The following is a 26,262-nucleotide window of genomic DNA, read 5'->3' as shown; positions in this document are numbered from 1 at the left end:
AAAAAACATACAGTCCTTTTTTGCTTTCTGCAACATATCAAGCAGGATATACTTGTTACCCCATTCGTTTGCTTGCACTGTTTCATTGTTTACCATGTACACTTTCTACTTTATCACCTAGTGACCTTGTAAAATTGCCCTTCAACAAGGTCAAATTGGCAAAAAACGCTTGTGTTCATAGGGTTTCATGTAGCCCAGTCTTGTGGGACTCAAAAGTTTTGGAAACAATCATCTTAAAGGGATAGTTCACTCAAAAATGAGCATTACCCAATGATTTATTCACTCGCAAGCCTTTCTAGGTGTATATGGCTTTCTTCTCTCAGACGAATTCAATCGGAGTTATAATAAAAAATTGTCCTCTTCAAAGATTTATAATGGCAGTGAATAGCTGTTGAGATTTTAAAATCCAATCAAGTGCATCCATCCATCATAAAAAGTACTCCACACGGATCCGGAAAGTTAATAAAGGCCTTCTGAAGTGAATGTGTTTGTGTAAGAAAAATATTCATATTTAAAACTTTATAAACTGTAATCTCTAGCTCTAGTTCAAAAGAGACCAGCGGATGCTGTAGGAAGTAGGCGTAGCATAAGCTCCAGAATCCAGCATTGATTTACTTCAGAAGGTCTTTATTAACCCCCAAAGCCATGTGGAGTACTTTTATGATGGCCGGATGCACTTTATTGGACTTTAAAATCTCAACAGCCATTCACTGCCATAATAAAGCTTGGAGGAGACAGGACATTTTAATATAAGTTGTATTCGTTATATACAGTTAGAATGGCTTAAGGGTGAGTAAATCATAGGACAATTTTCATTTTTGGATGAACTATCCTGTCAAACCTTCAAACTTTTTTACTTGTCTCAGCGTCATAAATAATTGGCTTCCACTGGTCAAACTGGTCTAGTTTATTGGTTTTTATTGGGATTCTCAAAACCACCTTGGTCTAGTTTAAACTAGACTTTCTAACATGTCTGTCCTCTAATATTTTCGTTTTTGTCTTCTCCTTCCTTTAGATCTTCTCAAAATTTGGAACAGTCCTGAAGATCATTACCTTCACCAAGAACAACCAGTTCCAGGCCTTGCTTCAGTATGCAGATCCAATGCACGCACATCACGCCAAAGTGGTCAGTACCCATAGAGAACCCACAAAACTATCCTCTCATTATCTTGTTGGTATGATGAAAACATGCCATCCAGCTTTTACACACTAAAGGTTCCAAAAGGGTGTTTTTGCAACCGTTATTGGTTCCCCAAGGAACCTTTCAGTAAACAGTTCTAAAAAAGAACCATTCTGAACATTTAAAATTCTAAAGAACCTGTATTAAATATAAAGAAACTTTTCTGCATTTAAAAGGTTCCATGAATGTTCAAGGCTCTTCAAAAAACCATTGTGGCAAATAAAGAACTTTTTTTTCCTAGTTTATTTCCTAAGGCTGTCTTTCTTAGACGGTTTATCTGTGGTCAAGGCTGGTTCTTAACCGCTCAGCCGTCCCATATATAATCAAAGCTTCACCATCAATCACAAGGCCGCTCACACCTGTCCTCCATCACCTCATTTTTGGCACTCCCTGATTTTTTTTGGTGCCGAGCCGAAAATTTGTCAAAGCAACAGGAAGACGGCAGGAAAACCAGCTCCCAGTAGACCGCACAAATCAAAGCGCCCCTGTAATTAATATGTCACCGTTGAGGTTATCTAATGAATGCCAATGCAGCTCACCAGGGGAAAAGAGCTAGCAAGTAATTACTCCTCTGGTCTGGGGGTGTTATCTATTGTGCGGCTGCCATGTTGCATTGCCTCCTTGCACAAAGAGAGTATTTGTTAGTGTAACACGAGGGGTGGGGACAGGGTCTTTTTTGAAACGGGCTATGAAGCCCCCCTTTCCTCCCAGTTAAAATTGCTGCAAAAAAAGAACAATTGTGCGCAAATGCAGCTTACTTTACCAGGGTCTTAAGATGGAAAAATGCAAGCCATTATCAATTGCAGAACACTAATGTAACACTAATTAAAAGTAGATTTTTACATTTTATGAAAAATTGATAGCATGAATACATGTAATTCTATGGAAGCCCGTTTCTGCCACTAAATGCCAATTCAGACGATTTTTTTCTTCCTATTGCGAGTCAACATCTCGCAATTCAGTTTTTTTTTTTCTCAAAACTGTGAGATATAAACACACAATTGCAAGTTATTAAGTCAGAATTACTATATAAACCCACAATTCTGACTTTTTTTGTTGAGTTTGTATCTCACAATTCTGACCTTTTTCTCAAAATTGTGAGATATAAACTCGCAATTGTGAGTATCAAGTCTCGTTGAGAGTAATGATGCTGAAAATTGAGGTTTGATCACAGAATTCAAACATCATAAACATTTTTTTTCTCAAAACTGAGATACAAATGCACAATTGCGAGTTATAAAGTCAGAATTGTGGGATATAAACTCACAGTTGCAGAAATAAAGTCAGAATTGCAAGATATAAACTCGCAATTCTGACTTTTTTTCTCAAAAGATATATATATAAGATATAAATGCACAATTGCAAGTTATATAGTCAGAATTTTTGTAAAAGTTTGTATCTCACAATTCTGACTTTTTCTCAAAATTCTGAGATATGAGCTTGCATTTCTGACTTTTTTCTCAAAATTGTAAGAAAACTCGCAATTATGAGTTTTTAAGTCTAGTTCGGAGTAATGATGCTGAAAATTGAGTTTTGATCACAGAAATAAATTGCATTTTAAAATATATTCAAATAGAAAACAGTTGTTTAAAATTATAAATAAAAATTTTAAAAGTTTTCACTTATTTCAAAAACGTTCAATAAATTTAAACCAACCTCAGAATTTAAACAGTGGTTTATATACACTACCAGTCAAAAGTTTTTGAACTGTAAGATTTTTAATGTTTTTTAAAATTTTCTTTGACTCACCAAGCCTGCATTTATTTGATCCAAAGTACAACAAAAACAGTCAAGTTATGAAATATTTAATATAACCGTTTTCTTCTTGAATATTTCTAAAATGTAATTTATTAAGCTAAACTTCCAGCATCATTACTCCAGTCACTTGATCCTTCAAAAATCATTCTAATATTCTGATTCTGCTCCAAAAACATTTATAATTATGTTGAAAACAGCTGAGTAGAATATTTTCAGGTTTCTTTAATGAATAGAAAGTTCAGAAGAACAGCATTTATCTGAAATGCAAATCTTTTGTAACATTATAAAGTGTTAATTGTCAATAAATGTCAATTTAAAGCTTCTTTGCTAAATAAAAGTATTTATTTCTATAATTTCTTTCCCAAAAAAAACAAAAGAAAAAAATACTGACTCAAAGCTTTTGAATGGTTTAGTGTATAATGTTACAGCTTTTTATTTCAGATAAATGCTGATCTAAGGATCTTTCTATTCATCAAAGAATCCTGAAAAAATGTACTCAGCAGTTTTAAATATTGATAATAATGATAGCAAATGTTTCTTTAACAGCAAATCATACTAGAATGATTTCTGAGGGATTGCGTGACACTGAAGGCTGAAGTAATAATGCTGAAAATTCAGCTTTGATCACAGAAATATATATAGAAATATAAAATATATTCAAATACAAAACGGTTATTAAAAATAATAAACATATTTCAAAAGTGTACTGTTTTTGCTGTACTTTGGATCAAATAAATGCAAGCTTGGTGAGCAGAAGAGACTTCTTTAAAAGACTTGCAGGACAAAAACTTTTGACTGGTAGTGTATTGCAGTTGCAGCTGAAGGGCTTATCGCCCCAAAAGAGCCAAAGAGTCCACCCTTGAGACAAGAGATCCTATTTTATCATCCAGCGTTCATAATTTGGACATCATTGCTTAAAGCTAACAGCGCAGACGTCTACAACAGCTCTTTATTCTTCCCTGTGGTTGCTCAGGCCACTGTCAGGATTAGATGTGATTTGCATTTGTCATCAGGGTTTACTTAAATGAACTGGCTCCATGGGAGAGGTTATTTCACATCGCCTCCGCCCTGCCAAACCCGCTTCAGGCCTACACAGACAATTCAATAAGCAAAATGTCGCACTGGATTAAGAAGCAAACTCTGTCATGTTGACTGGAGATCTTGTTTTCTTATCTAAGGTTCATATATCCAAAGTGGCCATAACGCGATGGCAATTATGGGTAAACTGACCCGAGAAAGCCATTTTTGTCATTATAATGGCTAATATTCAGGGTTAGTATAGTGAGAGATTACTTTAAATGAAAATTATTCCTCAAATATGTTTTGAAGTTTCATGGGTTTGTGTGTTTATTGATTCATTCTCACTGCAGATGTTGCTTTTCATGTGGTTTTGCACTAAAAGAGCATTAAAAGGTTCAGTGGAGATACAAACCTCGTCACTGCGGCTTCTTCGAGATCTGTTTTAGGAGTTTGGCTGTCGCTTGCTTTAAGATATTGATTAACAGATAGAAAAGCTGAGATGAGATGAGATGCTCAGGCTCCATTAAACCCTGATGTAATGAAGTAGAGCAGGTGTAATCAATGAGAATGTGCCGGAATAGTTCAATGTCCTGTGATCGGAAAAGCAAACACGCTTCAGGTATCTGCGTGACTGCGTAGATAACATGCAGTGCTGGGTAAATCTGATGAGAAAAGAATTCAAATAAAATAAATAAAAAAAATTAAACATTTTTAATTAATGCTATATATATAATTTATATTATAATAAATATATATATATATATATATATATATATATATATATTATAATGTGTGTGTATATATATGTAATTTTCATAATATACACTACCAGTCAAAAGTTTTTTTTTAATTCAAGGCTGCATTTATTTGATCCAAAATACAGCAAAAGCAGTAATATTCTTAAATATTTTTACTATTTAAAATAACTGCTTTCTATTTGAATATATTTCAAAATGTCATTTATTCCTGTGATCAAAGCTAATTTTTCAGCATCATTACTCCAGTCTTCAGTGTCACACGATCCTTCGGAAATCATTCTAATATGCTGATTTGCTGTTTAAGAAAAAATTTATTATTATTTATATTTATTATTATCAATATCAATTATTATCAATTTTTTCAGCATTTGATGATTAGAAAAGATCCAAATATCAGCATTTATCTGAAATAAAAAGCTTTTGTAACATTATACACTATACCATTCAAAAGCTTGGAGTCAGTATTTTTATTGATCTATTTATTTATTTATTTGTGTGTGCTAGAAATGATAGAAATTAATACTTTTATTTAGCAAATATGCTTTAAATTGATCAAAAATGATTTCTATTTCATATAAATGCTGTTCTTCTGAGCTTTTAATTCATTAAAGAAACCTGAAACAATTATACACAGCTGTTTTCAACATAATAATGTTTGTTGAGCAGCAAATCAGAATATTGGAATGATTCTGAAGGATCATGTGACACTGAAGACTGGAGTAATGATGCAAAAGATTTAGCTTTGAAATCACAGGAATGATTACATTTTTAAAAATATTTAAAAATTTTATTTTTGCAGTACTCAAATAAATGGAGACTTGGTGACTTTAAGTAAACATAAAAAATCTAACTGTTCAAAAACTTTTGACTGGTAGTTGTAGCAGTAGAGTAATGACAATGAGATTTATTTTTGCTTTACACTTTCTAGTAATGTAAGTTCTACTCAGAAAAAATACTTAATTGCCCTAAAATAAGCTTGTTTTTATTTAAGAGATCTTTCATTTATTTTTGAAAATGGCATTTTAATGCTTTATGTCTGGTTCAGGCTTTGGATGGGCAGAACATCTACAACGGCTGCTGCACTCTGCGTGTTGAATTCTCCAAGCTGACCAGTCTGAATGTGAAATACAACAACGACAAGAGCAGGGACTTCACACGTCTAGACCTACCCTCAGGGGACGGGCAGCCCACGCTGGACCCCACAATGCAGACCGCTTTTGGTAAGACACAAACATACAATATACACACATACATTGGCGAATAAAGCAAATTCTGATTCTGATACAGAAATATATGGGCGAATGTTTGATTAGGGGACGTTTTGTCTCCCATTGATGATTTTAAAAAAGAAAGATGATAATTTTTTTTCTTTTAGCTTAAATTTTTTAAATTATTTTTCACTAAATTAAATTTCTTCTAAATTAAAAATTCTACTTTGATTTATTTTGTTAGGGAAGATGTTATAATTGTTTTTTTATTAATTATATTTTTAATATTTTTAATAATTTTTAATAATTAGTGTTAATAATAAAGTCTTTTTTAATAATAAAGAATCACTTTCTTCAATAATGCTGTCAGTATCGTCAACTCTCAACCCCAAAAATTTAAATATGTGACCCTGGACCACAAAACTAGTCATCATTTTTTGAAATTGAGATTCATGCATCACCTAAAAGCTGAATAAATAAGCATCGATGTATGGTTTGTTAGAATAGGACAATATTTGATTAAGATACAACTGTTTGACAATCTGGAATCTGAGGGTGCAAAAAAATGGGAGAAAATCGCCTTTAAAGTTGTCCAAATTAAGATCTCAGCAAGGCATATTACTAATCAAAAATTTCATTTTGATATATTTATGAAATGAAATGTACATAATATCTTCATGGAGCATGATCTTTGCTTAATATCCTAATGGTTTTTGGCATAAAATTGATAGCTTTGACCCATACATTGTATTGTTGGCTATTGCAACAAATATACCCATGCAACTTATGACTGGTTTTGTGGTCCAGGGTCACATACATCATTACTATTACACCCATCCAAAATTCACAACATGTTTTGATGATTTGGACAGCTTTAAAGGTGATTTTCTCAATATTTTTATTTATTTATTTATTTATTGCACCCTCAGATTCCAGATTTTAAAGTTGTATCTCGGCCAAATATTGCCCTATCCCAAAAAACCACTCATCAATGGAAAGCCTATTTATTTAGCTGTCAGATTATGTATAAATCTCAATTTAAAAAAGACCCTTATGACTGGTTTTGTGGTTTCACATATTGAAAATAATTTTGGTATGAGATTTCTATCTGTCAGAAGTGGCACTAATTGGAGAATCTTTTATAAATGAAGTGCTGGAGGACGTTTTGTGGTTTTATCATGTTGTTTTGAAGCTGGTAGCATATTAGTTAAAAGAGACAACTTGTACCCAGATACAGACACTCTCTCTCTCTCTCTCACACACACACACACACACACACACACACACACACACACCATCTGCTTTAGTCTGTGCTTTTCTTCTAGCTCAAAGGAAGTTCTTGTCCCAAGCTAAAGGATATCGAATTTATTTTGTTATACATAAAGATGTAAATTTAAGACATTTGAAGACATTTTGCACTATTTACTATTTATTTCCACTTTGATTATAGATTTTCTACAAGTATATTCTGAGTTAAAAAAAACTAAAAAGTTCACCCAGAAATGGAAATTTGCTAAAAAAAAAAAATGTACTCACCTTCAGGCCATCCAAGATGTAGATGAGTTTGTTTCTTCATCAGATTCGAAGAAATTTAGCATTATGTCACTGGCTCACAAATGAATCCTCTGCGGTGAATGGGTGCCGTCAGAAAGAGAGTCCAAACAGCTGATAAAAACATCATAAAAATCTACAAATAATCAATAACTCCAATCCATCAATTAACGTCTTGTGATAATCTGTGTTTTTAAAGGGGAAAATCCATTATTAAGACAGTTTATCTTTAAACTGTCAATTTTTGGCTAAAATACGAGTCCATAATCCATAATAACAGTTAAAAGGGTACCTCATCTGAATCAGGACAGAAATATGCCCAGATAAAGCAGCTCTAAACAAATACAGTGCACAGCATAAATGCGAAACTCAACAAATTCAGCAGTTACTCTTTATTTGGAAGACGTGTTCGGGTTCTTTAGAGATATAATATTCCAGCAAGTCTGCTTGATCAGTTACCAAAGGAAAATGTTAAAATTATTCAGGAAAATGCCATTTTCTTATCAAAGTGATAAAATGTTGTGTTGCAAAAATAAGTACACCCTCCTGAATGTTACTAAATAAAACTAAATAAAAAATTCAGGTGCGACTTTAAGGTAAGCTTTGATCAACAGATAAGTATGTTGGACCAAAACTGTTAAAGATAAGTAATTATTGACAATTAAAAGTTTTATATAGCCCACTGAATCATTCTCAGACTTAATGCTGACAACAATGAAACCACTTGAGAACAGTCAGGAGATTTATTTCTTAGCATAAAAGAGGACAATGGTACAAGAGGAATACCAAATTATTGTTTTAAGTGTGAAAATATAGCAAAAGTAACACAGAAATTCAAAAACAATGAACTTGTGAAAAGGCCTCTGAAATAATCAGGCCTTTACTTTAAGCTTTCATTTAGTGATGAGTGAGTTTTCGCTAGAAAAAGAGCAGGAGAAACACCAAGAAAGTGTCTCAGAGCCAGCTAAATCTATGAAAAGAGTGACAGTTTATCTGACAGAATAAGATGCAGCCTGCAGAAGTGACATGCATGGTTGTTTGTCCACACCAGAACTACCTACTGTAGCCAAAGCACAATCAACTCATTTAGCTTTTTCCAAGGCCATTTTTATTTACAAAACATAGACTTCTGGGAATCCATACACTGGTCTCATGAGACCAAGCCAATCATTTCGGATCTAACCGCATTCAAAATGTTATTTTGTTGCTAGAAGAGGAGTACAGTGAGAAGTGCCTGGTTCCCACAGTGACGTTCAGTGGTAGTAAAGCTCTTCTATAGGGATGTATGAGTGCTGAAGGTGTGAGGGAGTTGTGCTTTATCAATGCTGTCATCAATTCACACACCACTGTGTGATGTAATACAAAAAAACTTAAACTGAAAATGCTACCCTCTCTTCATTCCCTGCAGTGTTGGGATTTTTTTCCCAACATGACAATGAAGATATTTATTCTCCCAAGGTGAAAACTCTTTCAGTTTCACTCAATCTTAACACTCTTAGGGACAAGTTGAGCAACACTCCCCATTAAAGACCAGGGCATTTAAGGAGGTCGTCCTCGAGGAGTTAAACAGGACAGATGTGAAAATTCATCATGAAGGGCCAAGAAGCGTCAGAGCAGTGTACGTAGAGTTATGGAGGACATATTCAGTACTAAAATATTACGCTTTGTTGAATTAAATCTAGGGTGTATTTATTTCTGCAATCCCTCATTTAAACAAAATTGGTTAAGTTACTTATTTTACAGATATTAATAGCATATGTTACTCTGTTCTTATTAAGAATATGTTTCTTTTTATAAATTATATTAGTGATCATTAAGAAAATACATATTTTATATTTAATCTGAGAGGGTGTACTCATTTATGCTGTGTACTTTTGATGTGAGAGGACAACAAAGGAGGGACTTTTTCACTGGAGGAAGAGTTATTATGGATTATTTGGCCAGAAGCAATGGTTTAAAGGTAAAAGTGTCTGAATGCTAGATTTGTTTCTTACAAACACTCAGCTTTTCACTCCACAAGATGTTAATTGATGAACTGGAGTGGTGTGGATTATTGCGATGTTTTAATCAGCTGTTTTGACATTCTGACGGCACCCATTCACTTCAGAGAATCCATTGGGGAGCAAGTGATTTAATGCTACATTTTTCTAACCTGTTCACATTAAGAAACAAACTTGGTGAACTGGAGTGGTGTGGATTATTGTGACGTTTTTATCAGCCGTTTAGACTCTTATTCTGACGGCACCCATTCACTCCAGAGGATCCATTTGTGAGGAAGTGATGTAATGCCACATTTCTCTAACCTGTTCACATTAAGAAACAAACTTGGTGAACTGGAGTGGTGTGGTTTATTGTGACGTTTTTATCAGCTGTTTGGTCTCTCATTCTGATGGCACCCATTCACTTCAGAGAATCCATTGGGGAGCAAGTGATGCTACATTTCTCAAACCTGTTCACATTAAGAAACAAACTTGGTGAACTGGAGTGGTGTGGATTATTGTGACGTTTTTATCAGCCGTTTAGACTCTTATTCTGACGGCACCCATTCACTCCAGAGGATCCATTTGTGAGGAAGTGATGTAATGCCACATTTCTCTAACCTGTTCACATTAAGAAACAAACTTGGTGAACTGGAGTGGTGTGGTTTATTGTGACGTTTTTATCAGCTGTTTGGTCTCTCATTCTGATGGCACCCATTCACTTCAGAGAATCCATTGGGGAGCAAGTGATGCTACATTTCTCAAACCTGTTCACATTAAGAAACAAACTTGGTGAACTGGAGTGGTGTGGATTATTGTGACGTTTTTATCAGCCGTTTAGACTCTTATTCTGACGGCACCCATTCGCTCCAGAGGATCCATTTGTGAGGAAGTGATGTAATGCCACATTTCTCTAACCTGTTCACATTAAGAAACAAACTTGGTGAACTGGAGTGTTGTGGATTATTGTGAAATTTTTATCAGCCGTTTAGACTCTTATTCTGACGGCACCCATTCACTCCAGAGGATCCATTGGTGAGCAAGTGATGTAATGCCACATTTCTCTAACCTGTTCACATTAAGAAACAAACTTGGTGAACTGGAGTGGTGTGGTTTATTGTGACGTTTTTATCAGCTGTTTGGACTCTCATTCTGATGGCACCCATTCACTTCAGAGAATCCATTGGGGAGCAAGTGATGCTACATTTCTCAAACCTGTTCACATTAAGAAACAAACTTGGTGAACTGGAGTGGTGTGGATTATTGTGACGTTTTTATCAGCCGTTTAGACTCTTATTCTGACGGCACCCATTCACTCCAGAGGATCCATTTGTGAGGAAGTGATGTAATGCCACATTTCTCTAACCTGTTCACATTAAGAAACAAACTTGGTGAACTGGAGTGGTGTGGATTATTGTCACATTTTTATCAGCCGTTTAGACTCTTATTCTGGTGGCACCCATTCACTCCAGAGGATCCATTGGTGAACAAGTAATGTAATGCCACATTTCTCTAACCTGTTCACATTAAGAAACAAACTTGGTGAACTGGAGTGGTGTGGATTATTGTGAAATTTTTATCAGCCGTTTAGACTCTTATTCTGGTGGCACCCATTCACTCCAGAGGATCCATTGGTGAACAAATGATGTAATGCCACATTTCTCTAACCTGTTCACATTAAGAAACAAACTTGGTGAACTGGAGTGGTGTGGATTATTGTGAAATTTTTATCAGCCGTTTAGACTCTTATTCTGACGGCACCCATTCACTCCAGAGGATCCATTGGTGAACAAGTAATGTAATGCCACATATCTCTAACCTGTTCACATTAAGAAACAAACTTGGTGAACTGGAGTGTTGTGGATTATTGTGAAATTTTTATCAGCCGTTTAGACTCTTATTCTGACGGCACCCATTCACTCCAGAGGATCCATTGGTGAGCAAGTGATGTAATGCCACATTTCTCTAACCTGTTCACATTAAGAAACAAACTTGGTGAACTGGAGTGGTGTGGATTATTGTCACGTTTTTATCAGCCGTTTAGACTCTTATTCTGGTGGCACCCATTCACTCCAGAGGATCCATTGGTGAACAAATGATGTAATGCCACATTTCTCTAACCTGTTCACATTAAGAAACAAACTTGGTGAACTGGAGTGGTGTGGATTATTGTGACGTTTTTATCAGCCGTTTAGACTCTTATTCTGACGGCACCCATTCACTCCAGAGGATCCATTGGTGAGCAAGTGATGTAATGCTACATTTCTCTAACCTGTTCACATTAAGAAACAAACTTGGTGAACTGGAGTGGTGTGGATTATTGTGATGTTTTTATCAGCTGTCTGACGGTACCCATTCACTCCAAAGGAGTGAATTGAGCTTCATTGGTTAGCAAGTGATGTAATGCTACATTTCTCTAATCTGATCACATGAAGAAACAAACTCATTTACATCTTGGCTCAGGGTCAGTTAATTTTCAGCAAATGTTCATTTGAAATTTTTTCAGCTCTATCTACACCCCGCTTTGTTGATACCAAGGACATTTTTTGTCTGTGTTTACACTGACATTTCATTTTTTTTAATCAAACCTGTCTGTTTATCTAATAAACTTCCTTTCTATTAGAAATACCAGTGTAAGAGATATTTTCCTCACTTCCTCCTTACCTGGTCGATCTGTGTGTTTTATTATAATGCTATCGGTCAGTTGCATGCACACTATCAAAGGGCACGCCTTATCGCACATGCACACAAAGTTCTGTGGGCCGGACAGCATGTGCACAGTAGATTTATTGTGTGTGTGATTGTCAGAGGGGGCGGCAGATAACTGTGGCTGCCCATCCACGCATCTTGTTGTCTCAGGCTCTGTAAATCACTCGCACCCGTCTAGAACGAGAGGCGGTGTGGATACTGATAAGGCCGGTGTGTATTCTTGTGCGTGTGTCTGTAAATCAGAGCTGATGAATTGTTTCTGGGTGCAGGCAGGAATCTCAGGGGCGCTGGATGACGTCTCCAGACGCCCGCTAAAGCTATAAAAGGTGTTCAAATGGCAGCTTTTATTAGACCGCTGCCATTTTGTTGGTCTTCTGCCGCAACACCCCTCATGAAAATGTTTTATTGTTGTCAGTAGGACTGTTTTGAAATGTATGTACACTGCTTGTTCTGAGCTCTGTGCTGGTTTACATCTCAATGGGCTGAATAAATCCATTTTAAACAATGGTGTCACACTTAAGCCTGTCTCTCTTGGGAATTCAAGATATTACACGGGCAAATTGTGAATTACATGAGCGTGCAGGTCTCAGCAAGCCATAGTCAGCTCGAAATTATAGGAGGATAATAAAACTGGTGATACAGGGAGTACAGAACAGATGTATGTGCGTCTCTTTTATAGATTGTGCTGTTCTGCTGTTAATATCATTTATTTAAGGCTTTTGCAGGGTTAGTGATTTTATATTTTTTTAATAAAGCAGATCTATTAAGTGGATCAGTCAATAATTTTTCAGAAAAAGGAGAGGGAAAAGGGAAAATATTTAAATTTAATTTATAACAGTAAAATCTTATAATTCGTATGGTTTTGAAATACTTTCCTACCCTTTTTTTTTTTAAGTTTTATATTTCATGACTTTAAAATGCCATGTGGTGTAACCAATACAAGTTAATAATATATTGCCCTTGCACCTTAAATAAATTATTGTTGTCACTATTGTTATTAAGATTATTATTTTAAAACCGTTAAATGTATTTTCAAGGTACAAAGTGTTTTTATGAATATATTTATTATTTATAAAAATAACATTACTTGGGAAGTTGCATCACATGACTAAATGCATTAACCTAGCCGTATCATAAATGGTCAAAATATATATAAAAATATTTTATGTGTTAATATTTAATTAACAAATAAATGGACATTGTGTTTCTAATGGTATATATGTCAGAAATTATATAATCTCCAGTTCATCATCTTTAAATGTCTTTTGAATTTGACGTAGTTTTAAATGACATAGATTAAAAGATTAAAAAATAAAAAAAAATTACTGTGAGAATCTATGAGAACCTAATAATTTAAACTGTTAAATAAATAATAATAATAATAATCAGATAGTATCACTCAGACACTGATGTGTGATAAAAAACCTTAATAATAATAATAAAATCAGATAGTATCACTCATAGACATTGATTTGCAATAAAAACATAAATATAATAATAATAAAAAATAATATAGATAATAATAAAATAACCAGATAGTATCACTCAGGCACTGATTTACAATAAAATAATATTATTATTATTAATAATAATAATAATAATAATAAAATGATCAGATAGTATCACTCATAGACACTGATTTGCAATAAAAATATTATTATTAATATTAATAATAATAATCAAATAGTATCACTCATAGACACTGATTTGCAATAAAAATATTAATAATAATAATAAATCATCAGATAGTATCGCTCATAGACACTGATTTGCTATGAAATTATTATTATTAATAATAATAATAATAATCAAATAATCAAATAGTATCACTTATAGACACTGATTTCCAATAAAAAACAACAACAATAATAATAATATTTAATAATAATAATAATAATAATAATAATAATCAGATTGTATCACTCATAGACACTGATTTGCAATAAAAACATAAATAATAATAATAATGTTTAACAAAAATAATCAAATTTTATCACTCAGACACTGATTTGCAATAAAAACTAAAATAATAATAATAATAATCAAATAATCAGATAGTATCACTCATAGACACTCATTTGCAATAAAAATATTAATAATAATAATAAATAATCAGATAGTATCACTCAGACACTGGTTTGCAATACAAATAGGCATAATAATAATAATAATACTTGTATACTAATAATCAGGATAAAAACTGAACAGACAAGTGAAAAATAAACTACAAATGAATGCTTAATCCAATTTATTATATATTAAATTAAATTTCCATATGAGTCTTTTGGTCACACAAAGTTGACTGTCACTCATTCATCAGATAGATATTTTAACAAGACAAGTTCATTTTTCCCCATGAAAAAATAATAAAAGGTTATGTAAAACTATTTAATAATAAGGTTTATCTTTATCATTGTCATTAGGCTTTTATCTTACTTATGTTATCAGAACATGACATGTACAGTATAATTGTACACCCACAAAGAAATATCAAAATGAATTTCCTCAGAAATTAAAATCTTTTGCTTCAACAATAAGTGTCATTTTATAAATCTTAAATATTAGACTTTTCCTTACCCTGAAAAAGCTCATTGTGTTAATGTAGATGCACACACACTGCTATCACTATCCTGTTATGTGCTTGTGCTCTCATTTTATAAATCAGTTGTTTGTCATTGTTGACCCTATATATATATGTGTGTGTGTGTGTGTGTGTGTGTGTGTGTGCAGGGGCTCCTGGGATAATTTCCTCTCCATACCCCGGGGCGGCTGGTTTCGCCCCTGCTATCGGTTTCCCTCAGGCAGGTAAGCTTTCAGACAGTCACACTCTCACATCACATCTCCATAATGGAGGCAGCGTCGTGTGGCTCACGGCAGTCTTCAGACTGAATAATTGGAGGTATTACGGTGTCATCACCTGAGCCACTTGCAAGACGCATCTGCAGATTGACACCAGCAAAATGAGCAAAGAGGGACTGAACACAAACAGAAGTATTGACGTCACGTGAAAACAGACAGAAAGCTTTGCATTTGAATTGGCTATTGATTAGTTTGCACCCTGTTTTGATTTATGCGATCAATACATCCAATTTAAGTGGATTGCATTGCTTTTTTAATTACATATTTCATCATTAAAAGTCACTCTGGGCTAATCTTTATTTAGGTTTTCTGAAATATTATTCACGTAACATTTATTTAAGATTATTTACAACTGAATATTTGTTCACTCAAATCAAATATGAAGCATGTTGTTTCACTCCCGAGCTTAGCTCTGTTTTCACACTCCTGACCCTGATCTCTGCTGGCTTTATTTAAACCTCTTACTACCATCCAATTCAATACTCATTTGGACTAATTTTACCCAGCATGCCTGAACACATTGATTTAATAAGCTATTACAAGACCTTATGTTGTTTATCTGAAAAAGCGGCAACAGGTTGTGAAAACGAGTGATTGTTCTAGAACGTTCCCTTCCTCTCTCTCACATTACCCCTCCTCTCCTGTCTTCCCCTTCCCATCTGCCCTCTTCCCGCCGGGCTGCGCTCCGCTCAGGTCTGTCTATGCAGGCGATGCCTGGTGCTCTGGGACCTCTCACCATCCCTTCATCAGCAATGACAGGACGGATGACCATCCACGGCATGGCCCATACCGCCATCCACTCTGTTCTCCTCGTCTCCAACCTCAACCCCGACGTGAGTTTCCATCCCCATCCTCAACACTGTCCCTTGACACAACTCATGTCAACATAAGTGACTCACCCTTTCTCTGAGCCCTTCCACTGCAAATCATCTATCTATCTGTCTGTCTGTCTGTCTGTCTGTCTGTCTGTCTGTCTGTCTGTCTGTCTGTCTGTCTGTCTGTCATCTATCTGTCTGTCTGTCTGTCTGTCTGTCTGTCTGTCTGTCTGTCTATTCTATCTATCTATCTGTCTATCTGTCTGTCTGTCTGTCTGTCTGTCTGTCTGTCTGTCTGTCTGTCTGTCTGTCTGTCTGTCTGTCTGTCTGTCTGTCTGTCTGTCTGTCTGTCTGTCTGTCTGTCTATCATCTATCTATCTGTCTGTCTGTCTATCATCTATCTATCTGTCTGTCTGTCTGTCTGTCTGTCTGTCTGTCTATTCTATCTATCTATCTGTCTATCTGTCTGTCTGTCTGTCTGTCTGTCTGTCTGTCTGTCTGTCTGTCTGTCTGTCTGTCTGTCTGTCTGTCTATCATCTATCTATCTATCTGTCTGTCTGTCTGTCTGTCTGTCTGTCTGTCTGTCTGTCTGTCTGTCTGTCATCTATCTATCTATCTATCTATCTATCTATCTATCTATCTGTCTGTCTGTCTGTCTGTCTGTCTGTCTGTCTGTCTGTCTGTCTGTCTGTCTGTCATCTATCTATCTATCTATCTATCTATCTGTCTGTCTGTCTGTCTGTCTGTCTGTCTGTCTGTCTGTCTGTCTGTCTGTCTGTCTGTCTGTCTGTCTGTCTGTCTGTCTGTCTGTCTGTCTGTCTGTCTGTCTGTCTGTCTGTCTGTCTGTCTGTCTGTCTGTCTATCATCTATCTATCTGTCTGTCTGTCTGTCTGTCTGTCTGTCTGTCTGTCTGTCTGTCTGTCTGTCTGTCTGTCTGTCTGTCTGTCTGTCTGTCTGTCTGTCTGTCTATTCTATCTATCTATCTATCTATCTATCTATCTATCTATCTATCTATCTATCTATCTATCTATCTATCTGTCTGTCTGTCTGTCTGTCTGTCTGTCTGTCTGTCTGTCTATTCTATCTGTCTGTCTGTCTGTCTGTCTGTCTGTCTGTCTGTCTGTCTGTTTGTCTGTCTGTCTGTCTGTCTGTCTGTCTGTCTGTCTGTCTGTCTGTCTGTCTATTCTATCTATCTATCTATCTATCTGTCTGTCTGTCTGTCTGTCTGTCTGTCTGTCTGTCTGTCTGTCTGTCTGTCTGTCATCTGTCTGTCTGTCTGTCTGTCTGTCTGTCATCTATCTGTCTGTCTGTCTGTCTGTCTGTCTGTCTGTCTGTCTGTCTGTCTGTCTGTCTGTCTGTCTGTCATCTCTCTGTCTGTATTTGAATGTTTTTGATGTCTCTTCTGCTGAACAAGGCTGCATTTGTTTAATAAAAAATACATTACAATAACATATTTCACAATAAAAAATGTAAAAACACAATATATATAGTTCTTTCTGGTGTGTGCAGTTACATAAAATGCTTTTTTTTTTGTAAAAAATGTATGTGTATGTAAAGGTCAATGACTATTCTGAGCTATTACTGTAGCCTATAGTATTGTACAAAGACTATGCAGTAAGTCTAAACACTCACTGACCTTAAATATCAGTGCCTTTAACCTCCCTTACTGAAAGGGAGTTTTTGTCCTGTTATATGAGTTAATCCAAACCTATTTTCATCTTTATTCAGTCTCAGCACAAGACACTTTCTTTATTTAACTCTACACCATTAGTGGCCACTATTCAGGTTAAAGTGATCAACATGTTTCACTGCAAATTCCTATTAATTAAAATTAAATCTATTAATGTTTCTTCATACATTTTACACGCACTCATTTCATCTTTTCCCAGCACTTTTTAGCACATTTCAGTACTATTGAGTGATCTCTTTGATAATGTCTCATCTCTTGCAGAGCATAACACCACACGGGCTCTTCATTTTATTCGGTAAGGATGAATTTATTACTCCTCTAGATTAGATGTGCAGACGGCTGTTTTTATGAAGGCAGTAGAGGATAGAGGCTGAGCGATGAGACCATTTCCTTGCAAATACACAGTCGGGAGATTATTTGCAGATTGCACGTTGTGACCCGTCATATGAATGTTGGAAATTCTCCCATACACACGCTCAGTGTGTGCCATTGTTATTGTCTCTACAATTTAATAACTGTCAACATCAGAGACAGACCTCAGTGTGAGTGATATCCTTTCAAATGTTTGCTCGCTCTGAGCATGTGAGGAGTTACTGTCGCCCTCTGCCTTCAATAATGAAACACTGAGATCCACAGATAACATATTATTTGCTGTAAATTGTGTTCACACTGTGTTCGAGCACAAAAAAAAAAGAAATTTCTCTTTTATCCCGGCAGGAGTGTACGGAGATGTTCACAGAGTCAAGATTCTGTTCAACAAGAAAGAGAATGCCTTAATACAGATGGCAGACGCCACGCAAGCCCAGCTCGGTACGTCAGGCATTACACTGAAATCCTTTTCATCTTGATACATTCTCTTCATCCTTTGATCAGTCGTCTTTATCTGCGTATTCTGTGTCTGTATTAAAGCTACAAATCAGTGTGCTTGTATCGCTGGTGGATGTCGCCAGTGCCATGAATGAAATATTTATAAAATTACATTTTTCTACTTGATGTCTGATAATTTAGATACATTGGAATATTCTGATGCAATTAAGAAGGAGAAAGCAGAATTGAAAAAGAATCTTTTATGTAGGAAAGGACTGGTTTGGTTGTGATAACCATATTTAAATGCAGGAACAAATGCTTTTAAGTATTGATTGCAGATTGCGATGTTTTGATGTTTCATAGCTATAAACAAAAACATGGATTTTGTTATTATTTTAATGCAAAGGTGCAGGTTGTCAGTGCCTGAATTATTATTTTTTTGGATGCAGTGAATTCAGAAATCATTCGTTGGAAAAAATTAATTTGTGTAAATCGCTTGTGTGTAAATTTTCCTATTGAATTATACATTTACAGTTTACACTTTGAACATTATTTGCACATAAATTTTGTGCTAGAATGTTTTTGAGAATGATTTACATAGCAATTTATGAAACAACTGCGAATAATGTACCGTGCTCAGAAATTATTAAAACAATTTTACTATTTATATTAAAATTAAATAATATTTATAATATAATATTTTATACAGTAATTTAATTTGAAAATCATTTTTGCCAATGATTTACTGAAATTTACAGAAAGGTTTTGCAAACACATTACACAGACATTTACAGAAGAATGGTTTTGCCACCAAAATACACATACATTAATATAATACTGTTTTTTCAAACAATGTACAGTACACAGAAATTTATATAATAATAGTTTTGCTATTGATTTACAAAGAAATTAACTCTTTTTATCAATGTTTTATACTGTAATTTGTGTATGAATCAATTTTCAAATGATTTACACAAATTTACATTAAAAAGATTAGCTAAACTATTTAAATAAATTTACATAAGAATGGTTTTATGCACAGTTTTCACCTAAATTGACGGAGAAATGGTTCTGCTAATGATTTACACATAGATTAATGTAAGAATGGTTTTATGAACAATGTACAGTACACAGAAATGCATGTAATAATTGTTTTGCTATTGATTTACAAAGAAATTAACTGTTTTTATCAGTGTTCTATACAGTAATTTGTATATGAATCAATTTGCGAATGATTTACACAAAATTACATATTATATTATATTAAGAAATTTACATAGGAATAATTTTATGCATGATTTTCACCTAAATCTACGGAGGAATGGTTCTGCTAACGATTTACACAAATTAATGTAAGAATTGTTCTGCAAACAACACAGAAATGTATGCAAAAAATGGTTTTGCTATTGATTGACAAAGAAATTAACTGTTTTTATCAGTGTTTTATACAGCAATGTGTATGAATCAATTTGCAAAAGACATTTGAGAATTGTTTTATGCGTAATTTTCATCTAAATTTATGGAGTAATGGTTCTGCTATTGATTTATTTTCACATAAATAACTGTTTTAATGGTTTGGGAACAATTTAGAGTACGTAAAAACAGTTTTGTTCTTGATTTACAAAGATGAATCTAAGGATGGTTTTATTAACGTTTCATACAGTAATTTATGTATGAATCAATTTATGAATGGTTTACACAATATTACATTAAAATGTTTTTGCTAAGCAATTAAAAAGGATTTTATGCATGGTTTTCATCTATAGAAGAATGGTTCTGCTAATGATTTAAACACATAAATTAACATAAAAATGCTTTTGCGAACAATGTACAGTACAGAACACATTATTATTGATTTCCAAAGAGATGAAACTAAGAATGGTTTTATCAATGTTGTATACAGTAATTCATGTGTGAATCAATTTACGAATGATTTACACAAATTTACATAAAAAGGGTTTCTGAATTATTCACAGAAATTTGCATAAGAATGCTTTTATGTATTAAATTTATGCAGGAATGGTTTTGCTTTTGATTCACACAAATCTACCTGAGAATGGTCAACTAAGAAAACATTTTATACAGTAATTTATTAAAAATCATTTGCAAAATGATTTACTCTTCTGCTTGTTTTATGAATGAAGCCATATGTGTTTACAAAATGAGGTTAAGTACTTGGAGCTAAACAGACATACTGGAGTGAGAAATGTCTTTGTTGTTCAAATGTAAGAAAAAGATTTGTTCAGTGTAAGTGTAATATGATGTGTCTTATCTGTAACACATTATCTCTTGGTTTGTTTTGTCAAGCGATGAGCCATTTGAACGGTCAGCGTCTGTATGGTAAGGTGATCCGTGTGACCATCTCAAAGCACCAGACGGTGCAGCTCCCCAGGGAGGGTCAGGAGGATCAGGGCCTGACCAAAGACTTCAGTGGGAGCCCGTTGCACCGCTTCAAAAAGCCCGGCTCCAAGAACTTCCAGAACATCTTCCCTCCCTCCGCCACCCTGCACCTCTCAAATATCCCGTGAGTGACTGGTAAACACCCACACTTCGGGCACCACATGCTCATTCATTGCTCAGTACAGCATGTTTCAAAAAACGGCAACAAAAAACAACCCAGTTTTGCTGGACTAATTTAACCCTTGTGCGGCCTTATGGACATTTTGTCCATTTCAGTTTTTAGTTATAAGTGTGCCTGTGTTAATGCCAACTGCATAAATTTTGGCTCAGGTGTTTATTTTTATTGAAATTGTAATATTTCACCCTCATTTCCTTAAAATATTAATTTTACCCTCTGTACAAAAAAATACTCACACTCAGGACTTTAAAGGAACACTCCACCTTTTTTGGAAATAGGCTCATTCTCCAACTCCCCCCGAGTTAATAAGTTGAGTTTTACCGTTTTGAAATCCATTCAGCCGTTCTCCTGTTCTGGCGATATCACTTTTAGCATAGCTTAGCATAGATCATTGAATCCTATGAGACCAGTAGCATCACGTTCAAAAATGACCAACGAGTTTCGACATTTGTCCTATTTAAAACTTGACTCTGACTGTAATAGTCAAGGAAGTTTGCTGCCGTAATATGGACGAAGCAGGCGCAGTAATATCACGCAGCACCTGAAATTAGTTCCCAGCTAGGTAACTTCCAATGTGACTGGCTTTTTGAAATTGTGACAGAATTTCAGGCGCTGCGTGATATTACTGCTCCTGCTTCGGCCATGTTACGGCAGCAAACTTCCTTGACTATTACGCCGGAATAGGAGTGTAGTTCCTAATCTTAACGGCCTAGAAAATTGAAGCTTACAGAAGAGTCAAGCTTTTAATAGGACAAATATCGAAATTCGTTGGTCATTTTTGAAAGTGATGCTATTGGTCTCATAGGATTCAATGATCTATGCTAAGCTATGCTAAAAGTGATATTGCCAGAACAGGAGAACGGCTGAATGGATTTGAAAAAGGTAAAACTCAACTTATTAACTCGGGAGGAGTTGGAGAATGAGCCTATTTCCAAAAAAAGTGGAGTGTTCCTTTAAGGACAAAAATGTCCACATTAAAACCCATTAAAACTGCAATTTTTCAACCCATTTGACTATAAAATGATGCAATATTTGCTAATAGACATTTATTCCTTTGGCAAGGATTCATATTTTGCATTTTTACCATTTTTTACCTGATTGTGCCATTTTTTTTTTTCAAATTTGGCATATAATTATTCTTTTTTAATCTAACATATATAAAACTTAAATGCCTCAAAATTAATGTTGTTCTTCACTGACACACCTAAGAATCTAATAAGCAAAGAAAAAATATCTGCTTAGCATTTAGTACATGGAAATTAACTACTATTTTATATTTTTCAGTAAAAAAAAAACACCTGTGGCATTATGTAAACAAACCAGCATTTAAAGTGTTACAATTCTAAAAATTTATGAATGTTTGGTTAAAACATCGACATCAGTAAAAAGTGGGGAAAAATATTAATAAATCATATTTTTATGAGAGTTTTGCACCTATGTGTAAGGGTTAAAGGGATAGTTTACCCAAAAATGAAAATCTGATGTTTATCTGCTTACCCCCAGGGCATCCAAGATGTAGGTGACTTTGTTTCTTCAGTAGAACACAAACAAAGAGTTTTAACTCAAACCATTGCAGTCTGTCAGTCATATAATGGCAGTCAATGGGACCCATGGCTTTGAGAGTCAAAAAAACACACAAACATGCACATATTGATTTTTTAGTGTCTTAACAACTCAATGTATCGTCACAAGCTGCAGGGTTTTAATTTGGTTTTGTTTGTGGATGTTTTTTTGACTCTAAAAGCCGTAGAACCCATTGACTGCCATTATATGACGGACAGACTGCAACGGTTTGAGTTAAAAATCTTTGTTTGTGTTCTACTGAAGAAACAAAGTCACCTACATCTTGGATGCCCTGGGGGTAAGCAGATAAACATCAAATTAAAATTTTTCTAGTGAACTATCTCTTTAAGAGAAAACACTGCAGGCAAAAACACAGTTTTTTCATGCACCTGTCAAGTTTGAGATTTTGGGCTTTTTGGTTTTACATAGTGTTTTTTCTGACTAGTGGAAAGAAAACATCCAAAAACACTGTTAAGGGTTTCTTTTATAGCACTTTATCTATTTATGTTAATAGATTTCATTACAATGCATATTTTTAAGGGCCGTTTTCTCAAATTGAGTTTTTTCTCCTACACTGAGCCATAAATCTCCACTTCAGTAGCACTTACACACACCAAACTTTACATTTTTATTCCTGTCTTTATCCTGAAGGTTTTTACAGAGGGATTTGTTCACATATAACTTGTTTGATTTTATATAACATCCCCCCCCCCCCCCCCAAAAAAATGGTAAACAAATATAGTGTTTTCTGTCTGTTCTAAGTTTTTTCTGCATTATGTCGTGACCAAATGAGGTACCCAAAATCCCCTCTGTAAAAACTTTTGACTCTAAAATGTCAAAAAAATTTAACTATAATTTTGAAACTGACTTAATCCAGTGTTTAGATTTTTGTACTAGAAATGTATGAAAATTAGTGCGTATTTCATTAAATAATGCCTCATTTGCATATTTAAACCTAACATGTTAGAAAACTTGTAATGCAAATGTGCAAATGACAATTAAGTTAAAGATTAGGGAGGGAATTAAAACTCAAAACTATTTGCATTTTTATATTATTTATATTAAACTAAACTTTATTAAATACTTATGGATTTTTTTAGATGTTGGCTACATTGCAATATACACAACATTTCATTCATATCACATCCTGCATATTATCATATTAGCGGTTGTTTCACTCCACTAGATGTCTTCGATTATTGCTGGCATCAGATAAGGTGCTATTTTTTGTCTTTTGTAAACACTGTGTTTTTATTTCTTTCCTCCTCCAGTCCCTCCACTACGGATGATTTTCTGAAAGAGCTGTTTGCCAGTTCTGGATACACAGTCAAGGCCTTCAAGTTTTTCCAGTGAGTTCTCTTTACATTTGTTGTTGTTCTCAGCCTTCATTTATCTCATTTTATTAAGTATTTGTTCACATGGGAAAGAGTCTGCTTGTACCATTCTTCACAACAACATGGCTGATAAGGATGAGTTGTTTTGTAAAAACACATAAATGGAATGTTATAAACATCGTGTAAATGATCTGCTTAAAAAGTGAACAGTGATATTAAGTTTACTGTGAAAAAGTGTGTACCTAGGTGGCACTTTAGGGACACTGCTATTTACATTGATTAAAGGGATAGTTCACCCAACAATGATTTATTTACTCTCAAGCCGTCCTAGGTGTATATGACTTTCTTCTTTCAGACAAATACAATCAGAATTATTTAAAAAAAAAAATGTCCTAGCTCTTCCAAGCTTTTTATTAGGAGTAAATGGGTGTTGAGATTTTTAAGTCCCATAAAGTGCATCCATCAATCATAAAAAAGTGCTCCACACGGCTCCCAAGGGTTAATAAAACCTTCTAAAGGTAAAGGCACAATGTGAATGTTTTCACCTCTAGAAAGCACATTTTCAAAACAAACAATGAAACAAAGGCATAGTTTGTCACCCACTTTCGCTCCTTCCGGTCATGCGTATGTGGGGTAAAACAGTGCTGTTTTATCATGCTAGATACATTTGAGTGTGTTAAAAGTGCTGTTATAATGCTACTTGTCACCTGTCTAATAAAAACCACTAGGGCCGTGCAATTAATCAAAATTCAGTTTCGATTTTGGCTTCAAACGATCATGAAAATGCAGTAATCAAGATGAAATGATTATTGCGCCCAATTCCGCCCCCTTTCCAGTGGTACAGAGGTGTTCAACCCTGTTCCAGGAGATCTACCTACCTGCAGATTTTTGTTCCAGCCCTGCTCCAACACAGCTGTCTGTAATTATAAAGTGCTACTTAAGAGATTAATTAGCTGGTTCAGGTGTGTTTCTTCAGGGTTGGAGCTGAACTTTGCAGGATAGTAGATCTCCAGGAACAGGGTTGGGCACCCCTGCAGTGGTGCGTTTTCGCTCCTCCATAAAAGCCTAATTTCACATGCAAATCCGCAAAATTGTGTGACTTTCATAAAATGGGACGTGCTTGATTTATTAATGTTTCTTTGATGTTGTGTTTTTAAAATCATGAAAGACAACTTGCGCTGTTCTGTTTATGCGCTCAGAGACAGAGCAGAACACGGACATGGAAAGTTATCTTTAAGGTGCGCATCTAAACGGTCAAATACGCGCAAAAATATTTCAAAATGAGGTGCTTGGTGATTATTCATGTAAACCCTTGTCAGTGATCATAATACATATTGGATCCATGTGGCTCTTAAAGCGGCAACAAAAAAATATTTATTCTGCCGTCTCTGTGCTCAATATTAATAAAACATAAAAATACAAAGAGAAAAAACACTCACCGCTCTTGAATGGACTTTTTTTGTTTTAATAAGAAACAAAGCATGTTTAATTCTTACATTGAATTTTATTTTACATTCAATTTCTGTAGTTGGCTGTTAGGCTACTTTTTTCATTTGTATCTTATTTTCTGTTGTATTGCTATCTTTAGATTAATCACCAATATAAAGTTTTAGACCCAGTCATAATTGTGTTAAATAATTGTGATTACAATATTGACCAAAATAACCGTGATTATGCTTTTTGCCATAATCGAGCAACCGTACAAACCACAACAAAATAAAGCGTCTTTAGTGTTTCTATGTTTTCTACAAAATAAACATAATTGACATAATTGGCAGGTGACCCAATGAAATGGTCTGTTACACTACTTAAATTCTTATTTGTCTTGATTTAAACATTCTTTGAAACATTTGGGAGTAATGTAAGTACACAAGTCAACAAAATACATAACACTGTTCGAGTGTTTTCTTTTATACTTAATTTTTTTTTACATATTGTTCCTTTAATTAATGCATTTGTGATCGAAAATGTCCTTATTTAAAACTTTATAAACCGTAATTTCTATCTTACACTGTGATGACGTAGGACTTAAGCGTAAGCTCTTGTGAGAAGTGATGAACGTGGAAGTGCAGTGGAGAGAGCAAAACAAAACACCAGTCACTTATTAGAAGTACAAAATAAGCATTTTTGTTAAAAAAATGTGTGAGGGCATAATTTTGCTCAAAAATCTTAACCACTATATTATAAAGCTTGAGAAACCCAAGATATTCTTTTTTATATAATTCCAATTGTATTAGTATCTAACAGAAGAAGGTTATATACACTTAGAATGGCTTGGGGGTGAGTAAATCAAGGGGTAATTTTCATTTTTAGGTGAACTATCCCTTGACATTTAAACTTTTGTTGAAAATGGTATAAATAACCAATTGAAACCAACACAAATACCAAGACTACATTTCCAAGAACTTGGCATGTGTGTTTTACAGTTTCTAAAAATTTCTTTATCTCTATGT

At 34.5% G+C, this 26,262-nt stretch overlaps 1 protein-coding gene across 3 annotated transcripts in view; it reads left to right on the top strand.

Moving 5' to 3' along the window:
• The window catches only part of ptbp3 (polypyrimidine tract binding protein 3), a 36,361-nt gene that overhangs the window by 7,138 nt on the left and 2,961 nt on the right, over positions 1-26,262 (top strand). Inside the window, exons 3-11 of one of the 3 annotated variants that reach the window (XM_073829138.1) lie at positions 1,016-1,126; positions 5,762-5,936; positions 7,520-7,525; positions 14,894-14,968; positions 15,716-15,855; positions 17,789-17,822; positions 18,245-18,337; positions 20,642-20,858; positions 23,747-23,824. In XM_073829138.1, the coding sequence (XP_073685239.1) occupies positions 1,016-1,126; positions 5,762-5,936; positions 7,520-7,525; positions 14,894-14,968; positions 15,716-15,855; positions 17,789-17,822; positions 18,245-18,337; positions 20,642-20,858; positions 23,747-23,824 (929 nt within the window). The remainder of the gene's footprint in view (positions 1-1,015; positions 1,127-5,761; positions 5,937-7,519; positions 7,526-14,893; positions 14,969-15,715; positions 15,856-17,788; positions 17,823-18,244; positions 18,338-20,641; positions 20,859-23,746; positions 23,825-26,262) is intronic. The other 2 variants (XM_073829137.1, XM_073829139.1) reach the window with 2 other exon arrangements.

The sequence above is a fragment of the Garra rufa genome, chromosome 23, assembly GCF_049309525.1.
Source record: "Garra rufa chromosome 23, GarRuf1.0, whole genome shotgun sequence".
Classification (NCBI taxonomy): domain Eukaryota; kingdom Metazoa; phylum Chordata; class Actinopteri; order Cypriniformes; family Cyprinidae; genus Garra; species Garra rufa.
This window is presented reverse-complemented; position numbering and strand designations above follow the sequence as displayed.